Source organism: Ursus maritimus, unplaced genomic scaffold, assembly GCF_017311325.1.
Source record: "Ursus maritimus isolate PB19 unplaced genomic scaffold, ASM1731132v1 scaffold_3, whole genome shotgun sequence".
In the NCBI taxonomy this organism is placed as follows: domain Eukaryota; kingdom Metazoa; phylum Chordata; class Mammalia; order Carnivora; family Ursidae; genus Ursus; species Ursus maritimus.
Genome location: NW_024425563.1, coordinates 58197741 through 58214250, shown reverse-complemented (window position 1 = coordinate 58214250; position 16510 = coordinate 58197741). Strand labels below are relative to the sequence as shown.

Genomic DNA, 16510 nt, shown 5'->3' with positions numbered 1-16510 from the left:
TTTTTTTTTTTTTATTATGTTAGTCACCATACAGTACATCCCTAGTTTTCGATGTAAAGTTCCATGATTCATTACTTGCGTATAACACCCAGTGCACCATGCAATATGTGCCCTCCTTAATACCCATCGCCAGCCTATCCCATTCCCCCACCCCCTCCCCTCTGAAGCCCTCAGTTTGTTTCTCAGAGTCCATAGTCTGTCATGGTTCATTCCCCCTTCCTTTTACCCCCCCTTTCTTCTTCCCCTTCTTCTCCTACCAATCTTCCTACTTCTTATGTTCCATAAATGAGTGAAACCATATAATTGTCTTTCTCTGCTTGACTTATTTCGCTTAGCATTATCTCCTCCAATCCCATCCATGTTGCAGCAAATGTTGAGAAATCGTTCTTTTTAATGGCTGAGTAATATTCCACTGTATATATGGACCACATCTTCTTAATCCAGTCATCTGTTGAAGGGCATCTCAGCTCCTTCCATGATTTAGCTATTGTGGACAATGCTGCTATGAACATTGGGGTGCATAGGGCCCTTCTCTTCACTATGTCTGTATCTTTGGGGTAAATACCCAGTAGTGCAATGGCTGGATCATAGGGTAGCTCAATTTTTAACTTTTTAAGGGACCTCCACTTTTCCAAAGTGGCTGTACCAACTTGCATTCCTACCAACAATGTAGGAGGGATCCCCTTTCTCCACAACCTCTCCAACATTTGTTGTTTCCTGCCTTGTCAATTTTTGCCATTCTAACTGGCTTAAGGTGGTATCTCAATGTGATGTCATAGCTTTGAACTATGTCTCCGAGCATCTGTGCTTTATTCTGATTTATTTTCTTCACCCATTAGCAAGATGAGTCTGAGGGTATCAGAAAAACCTGTGAGAGATTTTTTGGGAGGTCTGGGGATGCTCAAAATTTTCCCATATAAGTTAATGATAATTGCTTCTTCACTTTACTCCATTTTGGCTTATGAAAGATTTTATAAGAAGGCTCTGTTTCAGATAACAGGGTAAACCTGTAACAATTATAGGTTTTTGAAATTATAGGTTTATGAAAGATCTGACTTTTTTTGTAAAAGTGAAAATTTCTTTCAGTTAGCGAAAACAGGTATTATTGTAGGTCTTTCATAATGCATAAAAGTGAAGCATAATGCAAGCTTTGGAAAAGCAGGGGATACCTGTACGGCATGCTCTTCAAATTTCCAAAACAAACAGATCAAACATATTGGACATAGGTATTAACTCTTGAATACACATATCCTGACAAATTCTATTCATTTTCATTTCAGTGATGTCTTTTTCAGAATGTAGCTCCTTAGGTTACGTGGTTTTCAAAGGTAAATATAGACTTAGGCAGACAACAAATGTAACACATTTTTAAGAGAACAAATATTTATCTAAGCATGATTTTAGCAAAAAGAAGTTGTCAAAAATGCAAATTAAATCTTTGTTCTTTTTAAGTTTTCTCTCTTCCTTTTCTTACACTCATTGGCTTAGACACTACCAGTAAATATAACATTATTGTATTTGAAATTACTTGCTTTCAACCCTAGCAATAAAGGAAAGTAACTGCAGCTGACTTTAACTTTAATAGAAAACAACAAATATGGAAAGCGAGCGTAAGTAAATAAGCATATTTACCTTTCATTAAAGTAATGGTTCATATAATCATTATATAATTATATTTCCAGATGCAATCATAATATACTGTGGTTGTGGACAACTGATTAAAACAAAATAACTGAATACAAACTTATTTCCAAGGGCCGGAGGCAAGTTGTTTCATGCTTCTGACTCCCCAGAAAGCAATGCAGATGGAAAAAAAAATCTGAAGAATAAAATACAAAGAGGAAAAACAATTAAAATTGAATCAATATTTTGTTCAACTGAGTTAAAAATATCTTTGTGGGGGAAAATGAACATAAACATTTTAGACAGTTAAATTAATAAAATTTAATTTAGCAGTTGTTCACTGATAGAATTTAGCCAACACGACTTAAAAAGCATTACATTGGAGACAGGACTGGGAGTAAAAAGTTTTGGTTTTGTTGCTTTTATTTTTTATACTCCCTAATCTGGGTCATTTCTAGGGATGGGGCTGTGAAAGTTAGATTGTGAATGAGACAGAACTTTGTTCTGGCATCTGGGCATACTGTATGCAGAATGTACTGTATGAAATGATCTCATTGTTTATATAGTTTAAGAAGCATTTGGAAAAGGAGAAATAAAAACATTATAAAGAATCATTCCTCTCTGGGGCAATGTGATCTAACATGTTATGAACTTTACCCAACATGAATTAAAGGTTAAGCACCACTGCTGATTTACTTTCTCAGTCTGTTGATCTTACCAGGTATAAAAAAATGTACTACAAAATTCTCTTTAAAATTGATAACATAGCTAAGTCATAATAAGCAGCCATCAGAGTTCATTGAGTTTACTTTCTTGCTTTCAAGTAACATCACACATTCCCAATAGATCAACCAAAACTAGCCAAATAAAACTCTTGATTTCTGATGAACCTAGCAAGAACAATTATACAGTCATTCTCATAAGAATTCATGGTTGTAGAATTTTTTATTATGCATAATCTAAATGCCATAATGCCATAGCACACATATATTCTCTTCTCTTGAGGTAAAATCCAAGCATTAGTCCTGATCTTTATGCCATCAGAGCCCTCCTAAGCCAACCCTTCCCTTTACTCTTACCTGTGCACTAAAACTGAACTCTAAGATTGCTTTTATGATCTTCATTTTAGGTGTTACTGGTATGGTGATGGAAAAGAGTAATTCCCAAACAAATGGGGTTATCGGAACAGCTGTGCAAGTGTCTCCCTGTATGTTTTTTGTTTGTTTGTTTGTTTTTATTGTGCAAACCTTTCCCAACTACTAAAATATGACCAGGTGTTCTCCCCAGGAAGAAGATCACTATTCCTGAAAAATCCATGAAAATATACAAAGGAGCACGTTTAAGTGAGAAGATGGAGGCTTGAGGAATATTCTGGGGTGATGGATTGCAGAGAGCCAAGGGCATTAACTGAGGCCAGCTATCAATTTAAAGAAAATAGCTTGAACGGTGGTTATTTTGCTATGAAAGCCCTGAATATGAAAACAAAAACAAAACCACCACCACCGTCCTAAACACTGATATTTAGATTTCACAGGTGAGTTGTTCAGTTTCATATGAACCTTATGGTTCTTTCTAGAGAACGGTTATCCTTTACATTAGCCGATCTGCAGTTTTCTTCAAATACATGCATTCCTTTCAGCCTATAATATGCACAATATAAAAAAATATATATCAAAAATAAAATCTACAGTTATATTGAAGCAGAAGTCAAGAATAATATTAACATTATGGAGTTGCGTCAGAAATCAAATACAATATATTTAAAGGCTGGTTTTGATTTTGTTTCTTTTGACTGTAATTCAAGAAAAATGACCTCATGGGATTTCTCATGATGGTGCCAAGCAAAATAATAGCAAGGTGGGAGTATTTATGAAGGTCCTTTGTGCAATGAATTGCATTAGTCTAGGAAGATGGGTAGTGTTGACAGAGGACTAGCTGCAAAGACAACTTTCCAATGGGACGGAGATGATAAATGCATACTATCAATATAAATATTCCATTTAGATACATAATATTCATTGAGAAACGAATAGATGCCTTGTGTTGTGCAAGGTAGTGGAACCTGAAATATATCTGGCAACTGAAGTTTTTATTAGTTTTGAATTTAGTGTTTAGGGTTACAAGGATTCCATGGGTGAAGGCTAGGGAGAATGAAACCGCTAAACTGTTCGTAAAATTTTGCCGGGGTATCATGATTCTCCTCTTCCCTACTTCCCCCCAACCAGACTATCCATACTTTCATCTGGGATTCCAGAAATAGTAAGAACTTCTGATATAACAAGATAATAAAAAATAATTACAATTCAGTTCATGTCTTTGTTGTTAATCCACAACTTCACAATTAAATTGTTCTACTTTTAGAAACTGTAATTCAATTCCTATTTCCTTAAGGGTCCATCCCTAACTAAAACACAATTGCCTTTTCCAGTGATTTAAAATACTTTTAGCTTCTTACCAAAAAATGCAACGTTGGACAGTTTGTAGTTTTATTTTCTCTGTTTTTGGGTTTTTTTGTTTTGTTTTGTTTTTTTGGGGTTTTTTTGCCCCTATATATTATCTCTTTAAAAAGATGGGGTGAAAAACTGATGAAGCATAGAAGTCCAATTCAGGCTCAATGTTAATGTGCAGGTGAGACCTCTGCTTAAACTAGCCATTGCTGTAGGTGGCTTACTGGATTATAATGTTTAATGCTCATTACAAACCTTGGTAGATTGGTACTCAATTTGCTCATGCGGCAATGGGAACTTAGAATTTATAGGGTTTACCAAGAAGTCACAAAACTACTAAATATCAGATCTGGTATATATTTTTTTGTTTACATAGCATCTCCCAGAAAATCTAACTGCACATCCTAGGAAATCAGTTCAGTGTATGCACATCAGTAGGGAATCATTTCCTCTTTTTTTGTAGCCCCCTGTACTTGCCTAATGATTTTTGAGTCAGTAACTGCCAGGTTTCTGACACTTTTCACAATCAACATTTTAAGCATAATTTGGAGTTTTTATATATAATGAAATCCAGAATGGCACAGAATCATAAAAATTAATACAGTGAATATGCTCTTCTCAAAATATGCATGACCCTGAAATAGTTACTTGATTTCTTTAGAAAATAGTTAAGTAGGAAAAAAATAGATTTGCTCGTATATTTTGGAAAGTGTACCTGTGTGTGAAAATATATATAAAAGACATAAATGTATAATTCACATATAATTTTAAGCTGGAAAATTATTTAATGTGGAGTCAATAAAACCAGTTGATTATTGACTGCAGTCATTCCATTCTAAATTTTCTCTTGTCTGAACCTTCTCTGGATTTTTGCATCAACTTGTTCATTTTGGTTCACCATAATTGATTAGATTAAATGCGTTATTTGAAATAAATATTCATTAACATATTTCCCAACCAAGTATTTGTTCAAGGAAGGCAGAAGAATTACCACTTCTGGCCAGTGTAAGAATAAATGGCAACCAAAGCAGGTTTTTTTGCAATATACCTCTCTAATCATAGATACAATGTTTCTGGATATGTACAAACTCAATGAACACTTATTTTATCCTAGGTCTGGGCAAGTCCCAAGATTTTAACAGCTGGATTCAAAATATGAAACAGAGGAAGTTCACTCTTGGTGTCAAACCCTCCTTGAGCTAACACATCATTAGTGGCCCTTGTCTTCAGGCTATTTCCTTGACTTCCCAAGCCTCTAGACTCTGATGCCTGAACTTTGACCTGTACAGATGCTCTCCCCATTTCCCCCACCCCTTTCCAAAAAAGTGCATCAATTGACGGGTGGCTAATCTGAGCCACTAATCCATACTAAAACACCAGTGGGAACTGATATTTTATTCTGCTGCTCCTCCCTGTTATGTCTGTGTTTTAAGAGGCCTTATTAAACATGGCTCTACTTATGAGCAAGTCAGACATCTAATCTCAAGGGAGACAGAAGAGTATCAGAAGAGGCATTTATGTGCATGTGACATCTCAAACTGCTATCTCTCAAATTACAAAGCTAGTGGATTGTTCTTACACCTATATACATATCTGTCTCTGTTGGTTTGAATCCATCTACTTATATGTATTAATAAATGACCTGAGGCGCAAATAAAATATCATCCTAGGTAGTGGATAATTTCCATTAGAACTAGCTAGTGACACCCCACACGTCTCACATCACTTAACTTTCAGTAAATTTGCAAATAAAATGAAAGTTTTAAAGTACTTGAAAAATTACCCACAGGAGAAACTAAATCTCTGGAATAGCTGAAATTGATTTTGATTCTCAAACATGGATTTATTGTTACAAATACTGAAATAGAACACACGGACTGAGAGATAACATCTCATTTAATTTTATGCTTATTCACAGTGGCAATATAACTATGTATACTAAATCACTAAAAAGTTAAACAAGCAAGTTAGAAAAGCTCAGTCATTTTGTAAATGGTGAGAAAACTTGTTTGATAAATTCTACCTTGACAAGAAATGTGGAATACTTTATAAATAACATTTTTTGGTGAGGATTTGAGACTTAATCACTTTTAAACAATTAAAAAGACTACTACTGCTTATTTCATTGTGTATATTTTAAGCCAAATTAAGACTTTTGTATGGATTTCCTAAATTCTCCTGGAATGCATATACTTCTTTTTTATGCCTAACAAATCATATCCTGCCTATAAGAGGAAGAGTATATTTTTACCTAAACATTATTTCTTTGACATTGATGAGGTTCATAAAATAACAGTTAACTGGCTATTTATCACAACTATACCAACAACAGCAACAATTTGTTTTAAGAGCAATGCATTAAACATACAGAAGTTTTTACCAAATTATTTGGAGAAAAATAAAACCAATTATTTGTTAAATATATTTTTAACATAATATTTTGATTTTTTAGAGACGACAATTGTCTGCTGTACAAATAAACAGATGAGAACTTAAAACAGAGTTCAAGCTTGAACTGCTACAAAATATCACCATTTCCTATTAATGCAAGAGACTAACCAAGCAGAACTAGACTAGAAATTGGAGCCAAACGGACTGAAAGTTCTTCTGAAGTGAAAACAGCAGAAAGATACTAGGTAATAATACATTTTTTTCTTAGAATTTTTCAAGGATACAGTTTGACAAATGCCAACTCAAAAGAAAATGGGAATTACCGATTTTACTTCTAGTATATTCTATATATGACTAAAAAACTAAGAGTCATATGCAGACAAATAAAAGGCTTAAGACAAATAATTTCCAGGCACTGCAACTTGGAAGTCTTGTTTTCTCTCTCTGTGTTTATTTCTGTATCCTATTCAAAGCAGATACAATCACTGCTATACTTACTATGTGCTCCTATCAGATTTACTACTAACAAGATATAAATCAAATACTATTATTTTACATTTGTTTTTAAATATATATCGAAATTCTTAACTGAGGGAAAACAATATAAAAAGAAAGTTTATGTGCATGTCCATGATAACAATGCCTTATTTAAAATGAATATGTATTTTTCTCAATCATTACATTGCTCTGATATTAATTTTCAAACAAGATAACATATTAAGCATGCCGTGATCATGTTTCTTAAAAGAAAATAAACACAGAATAAACACTGGAACGAAAGTTTTAAATAATGCAGCTGAACTCTGAAACCTGAAAAATCAGGTATTTCACTATTTTACCACTCAGTACTTTTTTGTCTCTAAAATTATTAGAGTCCTTTGCCCCCACTAATTTAGAAAACAAATACAGAATCTTCATTGAACCATTTCTTCAGATGATTATCTCCTATTAAGAACAATAATTATTCACTTCTAAAAGTCTAAACGGCTCAAGAAAGTGTATATCCTTTTCAACAATACTCTATAGAACACCCCACTGCTCATCTACACCACACTCGAGTTATCATGATAACATCTGAAAACCATAAATATTAGTAAGAACATTAGAGATCACTTAGAGGTCCTCAAGACCTACCTACAATTCAGAGAATATACTTGAAGACAGTTATGAGTTAGCTACCGTGCATGCAAACCCATCTGGTTGAAATTGTATAAACTGTAATTAGCATAAAGTGAAAATAGATGCTACATTTCTCAGAAACACCTGTGGATTTTTCATCTTTGAATTAAAAATTATGAACAGTGTCTTTATAGATACAGGACTTTACAATTGTCCAATATTACCAACCCTTGTTCTGACGGTATGACCACCCAGCAATATGGATTTTAAAATTACCTTTAATTTCTTACTACATTCTTGCTTTTCTTTATACACAATGTACACAATGATACATCTTCAATTTATGTTGATTTCCTGGAAAATTTCCAAATATTTTAATATACATACTCTAGATATCCAGGCTTTCTTCTCATTTTTTTTCCAAGTTACTTTTTCCTCCCAGCCTGAAGCTTCTTACAGGGATCGGTACAAGGAAAGGTCAAACTTACCACAATTAAAGCATAGAGAAAAATTAAAAAGACAACCAAAGTTGATTAGTCATGATTTATACCTATAGAATTGTCGGAATATGTGCCTTGTCAAAACTGAAGCCTGACTTCATATTTTTCTAATCATCAAAATACTCAATATAGAAGGGTAAGACTTTTTAAAGAACTCTTTATTTTGAACAGTAGAATAAAAAAACAATATAGAGACATGGAGAGAAAGTTACAATAAGGTCAAATTAATAAAAAACCAAATATCACTGGTGAGAATGAAATTTAGGTTGAATGTTGACCATTCTGTTGGAAAAATACCTTAGGAAAGGTGTACATTATGAAAAGCATCTGTTTATACTCATAATCTTCCTCTTGTACTTACCATGGAGCCTCACATTCTTTACTTTTTATGGGTGTGAGAATGAAAAAAATATCAGAGCAGTGAAAGATTTTAAGGGCAGTCTATATTAGTTTTTATAAAGTTGGGAATAAAGCAAGAGTAGAAAAAATAAGGCACTTGATGAACATTACCTAATTTGACCCGAGACATTTTTACATATTAAAATTAGTCATGGGCAAACCATTGTAAATAACCTGATCCCTTTCCCTAAAAACTATTACCGTACCTTTTTTTTTTTTAAATAGAAGATAGCTTAGTGAAGTCAAAAATTCATTCATTTTTTTGACTTTCACATTTCTGCAAATAAGTTCTAGCTACAACTAAAATAACATTTCATTTAATTTTCCTGAGTATGCCTAACATTGGCACAAAATTGTTTCCTTCATATCCAGTATATTTTGAAACTGAAGCTTTTTGAATAAAATGTTGCTGGATTAACCATGGTCCTTAAGTGTCCTAACAGAACTCTCTGTAATGATGAAAAACATGATCTTTAATCTAAAATTCCAAATACTACACCTTTCTAGTCCCCTTTTATTTCTGACTACTGAAATTTAAAGTGTTTATGTTCTAAAATCAGAACTTGGTTTTAACAAAAATTATCAAGAAAAACATTCAACCCCAAAATGCCAAAATGCCATTTTCATGGTAAATGAGTATTGGTTCTTAATAGTCTCATCACAGCAGATCGATTTTCAGTGTATTGTACATACCAAAGGCCAGCTCCTGGCATCTCTCTGACATCAATCAAGAGCCTACGTCTTAAAAAAAAAAAAAAAAAAAAAAAAGCATACATCTTTTCACATGCATAACAATTTTTAATATTTGATGTACAAAAATCTATATCTGAAAGACCATGTGTTTATGAATACAGAATACCATTCAACGCTGCTAGTCCAGGACTTGCAGTGGGCTATTAAAAAGAATTCTTTGTACTTGCCTACTATCTAGGAAACAAAGGAAGTCTCTTAAAAAATGAGTTTATTTTCAGGAAAAAAATTGCCATGTTTACAGAAATAATAGTGATGTCTGGTTTTAAAAACACGACAGTATATCTTGGAAGGATATGTTTTGAGAAGATCTCTTTGTATTGTTTTTGCTTGTGTCAAAGGAATGATTAGAGACCCAGTAAATGGGAACCTCCCAGAGTAGGCTAAATAGAAGGCCAACAGCCCACATATGGCTTGCAGCTTGGGGGATTTCTCTCAATGTTCTGCCAGAGATGGGACTGCCCAAATGGTTTCTCGCGTAAGTCCTAAGTCATAAACTGCATCCTACTAGGCCAGCCATGCCAGAACTGGACCCAAGGGTATACAGAGTCTTGGCTGATGGGAAACAATGACTGCTTCCTAAGGAAGCCACAGCTGCTTTCCTGAGAGACACCCCAGATGCCTGAATTTTCCCTTACTTTCCATTTTTGACTACCTGTTCTGGCAACAGTTCCAACAAAGGGGGAGGCAGGCAGCAGGCACCCAGCTGTTTTCAATAAGCCTTGGCAATGTAGGTACTGATTACATAAACACTACAAACATTCAAAGAGCATATTTTCTAGCTTTTAAGCTATAAAAAAGGTGTGAGCCTGTACCAACACCCTATATCTCCTTTGCTCCAAATAATGATAATGCTGACCGTGATGATGACTACAATGACAATGATGATGATGATAATTAGGGCTTTAATTATGAAAGCAAAGATTATTAAAGGAAACATGATATCATGAACTGCTGGGAAAGAGCTCAAATTATACAGAGAATTGGAAAGATGAGAAATTTCCACATTTCAGGGGCAAGAATATATTTTTTTTTCCTTTAGGAAACAATGAGGTCAAAATGTGCAATTAAATCACTTGATGTCTTATATTTCCCACAATCCAGGGGAAAAAAAACAATCAGCTGTTGCATCATCCATTTGCATTATAGCATATTTTCCTTTTCATTCGCATATATCCAAAAATATTATTTCAAACTCTTTTTTTAATGTTTTTTATTATATTATGTTAGTCACCATACAGTACATCCCTGGTTTCCGATGCAAAGCTCGATGCCTCATTAGTTGCGTATAACACCCAGTGCACCATGCAACACGTGCCCTCCTCACTACGCATCACCAGTCCATCCCATTCCCCCACCCCGCTCCCCTCTGAAGCCCTAAGTCCCTGTTTCTCAGAGTCCATAGTCTTTCATGCTTCATTCCCCCTTCTGATCACCCCCCGTTTCTTTATCCCCTTCCTCCTCTATTTCAAACTCTTAATATACAAGTTGAACTTTGAACAACACAGGTTTGAACTGCACACAGCCACTTAAATGCAGTTTTTTTCCATAAACACTATACAGCACTGCAAATGATTTTTTCTCTTCCTTATGATTTGTTTAATAATATTGTCTTTCCCCTAGCTTCCTTTATTCTAAGAATACAGTATATAATACATATTACATACAAAATATGTGTTAACTGTTTATGTTATTGGCAAGGCTTCAACTGTAGGCTATTAGTAGTTAAGTTTTTGGGGAGTCAAAAGTTATACATGGATTTTCAACTTCATGAGGGGGTGGTGCTTCTAATCTCCACGTTGTTCAGTGGTCAATTGTATGTAAAATATCCAAGAAAGTATATTAATAAAACATTGCATAAGGTCTTCTATTTATATTAAGATCAGGTTCAGAAACATAGTCAAACTAGTACTCTGGAAAAGGAGTAAGAGGATGAGGTTGTCCCAACTCAACACAAATTATTTTGCATCAGCAGGTTACTTTGCATTTCAGTTTCTGCCTCTATAAAATAAGGATAAAAGCTTCCTAATTCTCACAAGCTTATGGTAAATATTGACTCAATTAAAAAAATTATGAACTTCTATGAAGATATAAGATAGACTATTAAAGTGAGCTATGTTTCTTGCTAAAAAGAGTCAATAAACTAAAAGTGATAACAGAGAGTGACAGATAAGGAGATGTACATTTAAGTAGAATTTGGAACATGAGAGTTTTTAACAATACCAGCTCTTTCTCAGGCATGGTCATACATTAAAATGATCCTTTCAAATTGTGGATATATAATTATTGCTGGGAAAATATAATTATTTTACAAAGTAGAGAAAGATTTTAGTGGGTAAGCACAATTATACATCGATCATTTGAAGTATTTCCCTCCCTTATGTACTTCATCCTGTAAAAACATGGAATTTGATGTTCTTAATGAGTTTTTATAATGCCAGACTGTTGAAATATATCTTTTAGTGTCCTAAAACATTTTTAATTTTAATTCATTTCTATGACACAAAAATATAGACTAAATAATAGTTTCTAATGATCCTCTGTCCCACTTCTATTACCAAACTATGGTTTTGATCTTTCATGTTACATTAAATTTCCTCCTCATATCTAAAATTATATTAAAAATAATTGTTTTACACAGATATTTTTTCAGGAGGATGCTGGGCAATATAATGGAAATGATCTTCCATTGAAAATTCCAATGAGAATTCTACAATAGAGATAATTCTTCAGTAGTAGTAGTATTTCTTGAAATATTCTAAAATAAATGAATATATATATATAGAGAGAGAGAGAGAGAGAGCGAGCAAAGCTGAGTCCAGACAATTCTAAGTGGAACTAAGCTGGTAGCATGATATGTTTTTTGACTAGGCTGGTAATATAACATAATGGAAGGGGCCAAATTTAAAATACATGATGGAGGAAGAAGAGTAAGAAAAGGCCGGCAAGGAATTATTATTCTATACCTTTGCTTTATAGACAATCAAAACACTTGAAAAGCCTTCAAAATTTCCAATACAGACTCAATGTAGGAAATCTATTATTTTAAAGTCACAACTGCTAAAATAATAAACCTTCAAAATAAACACATATTATTCTAATTACTTACTATTTCTTTAGTTCTAGTTACGGCATCCATAAGAAAAAAATAGCATGGCACCGACCTCAAAGACCAATGTATACACAAAAAATTGCAATGACTCAGTCCCCATTAGGTTGTATTCATTATACAAATAGATATCACACTCTTGTTTTATGCCAGGCATTTCACTGCTAACAGAATTCACTGGTGAGCAACACAGCCCCTGAATTCAGAGAATTTAGATCTACACAGTTTTCCATAAAATATCTATTAAGGGCTAGTATTTTTATATATATCTTATTTCTAAATCTTCAGGTAAAATTACCTTCACAATGTTTGGTTTAATATAAAAAAATGTTTTACTAAAATGAGACCAATCACATAGATATGTTGTATTTTCCACTGATGTAGCTTACTTGTAAGATGAATATTTGCCACAACTATCTTGATTCTTATATGAATATGGGATGAATCATCTTCATTCAGCAGATAGAGTGTTTCCTACAGTACCCTTAACTCAGTGTTTTGAGCTTAGGTGGGAATACAGAAGAAGTGACTTTGAATTTAAAATCCATCTTGAGAAAGTTATTTAATGCTGCTATACTTCAGTATCTTCACCTGAAACATGTGGACAATCTTACAAGGTAGTCGGGATAATTAAATGAAAGAATGGGCATAAAACTTGGTGTTTCATGTATTAAAGAGCTCAGCAAATGTCAGTAGTTTCAGCTGATGGTATTCTGTTATTATGGTTACTACTGATATTAAGTCATCTTTTACAGCAATGTTTTCTCAACTTTAAAAAAGATTTACTTATTTAATTTAGAGATTGAGATCAGGGGGAGGGGCAGAGGGGAAGAGGGAGAGAATCGCAAGCAGACTTGCGCTGAGCTTGGAGCCCGACATGGGGCTCAATCTCATGACCCTGAGATCATGATCTGGGCTGAAACCAAGAGTCAGACACTTTACCAACTGAGCCACCCAGGCATCCCTAAATTTAATTTTGAAAATATATCATAGCAGTTCTTCTCTTCCATTGCATTTAGCCTTTAAATTTTTCAATTATTATTTGTGTATTATATGTCACATTAAAAAAATACTTTAAAAGGATGGGATAAAACAACTATAAACAGAAATTCTAATATTTGCTTCTTTCATCCCAATGTATCCTCATCCATCTCTTTTGAAAATCACAATCACAGGCTAAAGAAGTATTCAAAAGCCTAAACCAGTGCCCTGGAAAAAGCACTGGTTGAGAGCCTTAAAACTTGCATTCTTGTCCTTTCTGTCATGAAATAGTCAAATCATTTATATTCTCTGGATATCATTTTCTTTTTCTGTCCAATGAGATTAGAAATAGAGAATCTCTAAGGTCTACTCTTTTCTATTATCCGAAAAAATAACAGAATTGGCCAATACAATATTATAATGATATACAGTTCTAAGGATAGCTCCCAGAAATAATTAAATTTTTAATAAAAGGACTATACCAGAAATACTTCTTCATTTCGCCCTAATTACTAGCACAATAAGGTAAATGAAATAACAGAGGAAAAGACAAGGGAAAAGCCTTAAAGAAAATCAGCTTTCTTTAGAACAAACTGATGGTTGCCAGAGGGAAGGGGCAAAATGGGTGAAGGGGAGTGGGAGAAACAGGCTTGCAGGTATGCAATGAATAAGTCAGAAGGAGAAAAGGCACAGCACAGGGAATACAATGAATGATACCGTAATAGCGTTGTATGGTGACAGATGGGAGCCATACTTGTGGTGAGCACAGCACAGGTGTTGAATTACTATGTTGTACACCAGAAACTAATAGAGCATTGTGTGTTGATTATAAAAAAAAAAAAAAAAAAAAAAAAAAAAAAAAAAACCGAAATAAAATAAAATAAAATAAAATAGCCACTCCTCAAAAAAATTATTTTCCACACATGGGGAATATGTGTAGAGACCGGCAAAGGATGGCAGAGGTGAATTCCCAAAACATCCATTTCTAGAAATCAAAATCCCTACTCTTCACCTTGGACATAAGCTGGTTTCCTGGCACTCTGCTGCCTAAAAGTTAAAAAGTTAAGACATGTTAGGTTCATCTTTGAAAAACAACTTCGTGGATATCACCAAAAAGGCACAGAGAAGTAGCAGCACTGATTCTTACAAAACTCTTCAGAGGCACATACGAAAATAAAATGAGTCATGGGCAGTTTTGGAAGTTACTGGTAAATAATGATGGGTTTTAAGAACAAAAGAAATTTCAGAGGTAAAATACTTTGCCTGTTTTTATTTATAGTTCAAGAAATATAACCATACCTCAATAAGACTAGGGGCAGGGGAAGAAATACAGTTTGGCCATTAATATATTGTCTAGGTCAAGGTTTAAAACAAAAACTTCAGAACTGTTAGTTTTTATCTAGTCCATAATTCATTGTTGATTATTTCTCTCCTCACTGAGAGAGAAAGAAGACAGAGGGAAGATCCTTAAGAACAATTATTATATGATAAAAATTCTGGGTTAAACTTATAACCAATATCAAATATTGAATAAGGGAAAATTACACTCTAATACAGTATGAGTTTTCAGAAAATATCTTTGTATCTGCAAATGTGTTTATAGTTATGTCAAAAGATATATTTTATGGATTCTGGGGAAATGTGTTAATAATTCTCAGAAATAAGCAAGGGCAAGTAGAACCTCCCTGCTTAGCTTCTGAAGTTAGCACATGCAACAAAAGTTGTCCAGAGTTAAAATTACCCTAGGAAATCCCTTAAATAACCCCTATAGTATAATGCACATGGTTTCGTGTGTGAATACCCTTTATGGTAATTTTTTCACATACTCGCGTTTGAGAACTATTGTGCTAGATTGAAGAAATTAACAAAGGAAAGTCTCTAGGTAGACATCTGATAATTTAAGCCAATCTTGTCTTTTGATTAAATGGCAAAACTTAACAGAAAAAGAAAGAAAAAAAGGGATGATGAGCTCTAAATTGTTTCTGGTTATTTGCAAGGTTACCTCCTTTAATTTTTAATGTTGAGCCTCTATGATTCTAGTACATGTTAAGTGGATGTGTTTGCTTTTGTGAGGATCAAACAAGACAGGGGAGTATATCTTGGAGTTCCAAATTCTAAAAGCATCTTAAAAGTACATATGGCGTCACTCCACTTCACATTATTATACAGGAGAATAGTTTGGCTTCTTTGACATAAAAATTTTGCTTTCAAATGATGTTTTAACTGCACTCAACTTTTTGTGTCCATTCCTATTTCTAACTACGTCTTTGACAGCAATGATCCTATCACACCTACATGGGCAGCAGTTTTCCTGCAAACTTTTAAATGAATAAATCCAATATAAATTCTGTCACAACACATGTGATGTACCGAGACTTTTTGTTATAAGTAAACTATATTTCAATTTCAATACTACCTTTGTTCTTGACCTAATTATGACCCTCTGTAATAACCCAGTTCACCACAGAGTCTTTAGTATAGGGATTCCCCTTGTTATGAAGCAGAAGTTACACAGAGAAACTTTACAAAATCGTGGGATGTGATGACTGGTGTGACCTTGAAAATTTCACCAGGATGAATACTGACTAAACTGCATTGCAATTGACTTGAGTTTTTCTATGCTCTTATCAGAAGAAAGCACACATATTTAGAAATGTTATTTTTCTTTCTTTTGCTTTTTTCTTTTTCTCTTTTTTCACTTCTTTCCTTTGCCGTGGCGAAGTGAGTTACAAGCTCCCAAAAGGCCTGAAGACTCAACACAGCTTGGGTTGTGGACCGGATTTCTCCCACATGAGTTTGGTGGCCGGGTCAGACAGAATGATATTAGTATATTTAATTTTCAAAACACACACAGTGGAACAGATGTGTTTTATAGGAACTGAAAAATGAAGTTCAGAAGTAAGGGGGTCTGGGTAATGTTCTGGTACAATATGGTTAGAGATCACTGTATGAAACTAATTCCTGCTGATAATCATAACTTGTCTCTGTGAAAACTAGTTTATAATATTTTTGTATAGCACTATGGAGAATATCAAAGCTACCAAGATTTGAAACAGTGCAGCAGGAGCTCCAGAACTTTATGTAAATTACCCCACAACATGGAACACATTAACTTGAGGGTTTCAGGAATTTGGACCTCAGAATGCCTAGGATGTGGGTTTAATGGAAATGCAGTATTATGACAATCAGTT

The 16510-nt window shown here is 33.9% G+C and overlaps 1 protein-coding gene across 1 annotated transcript in view; it reads right to left on the bottom strand.

The window, feature by feature from the left end:
* Positions 1-695: 695 nt before the first annotated feature.
* Positions 696-16510, bottom strand: part of AGMO (alkylglycerol monooxygenase) — a 370563-nt gene continuing 354748 nt past the window's right edge. The window contains exon 13 of the mRNA XM_008686354.1: positions 696-1819. Within this exon, the coding sequence (XP_008684576.1) occupies positions 1745-1819 (75 nt within the window). The 3' untranslated portion in view covers positions 696-1744. The remainder of the gene's footprint in view (positions 1820-16510) is intronic.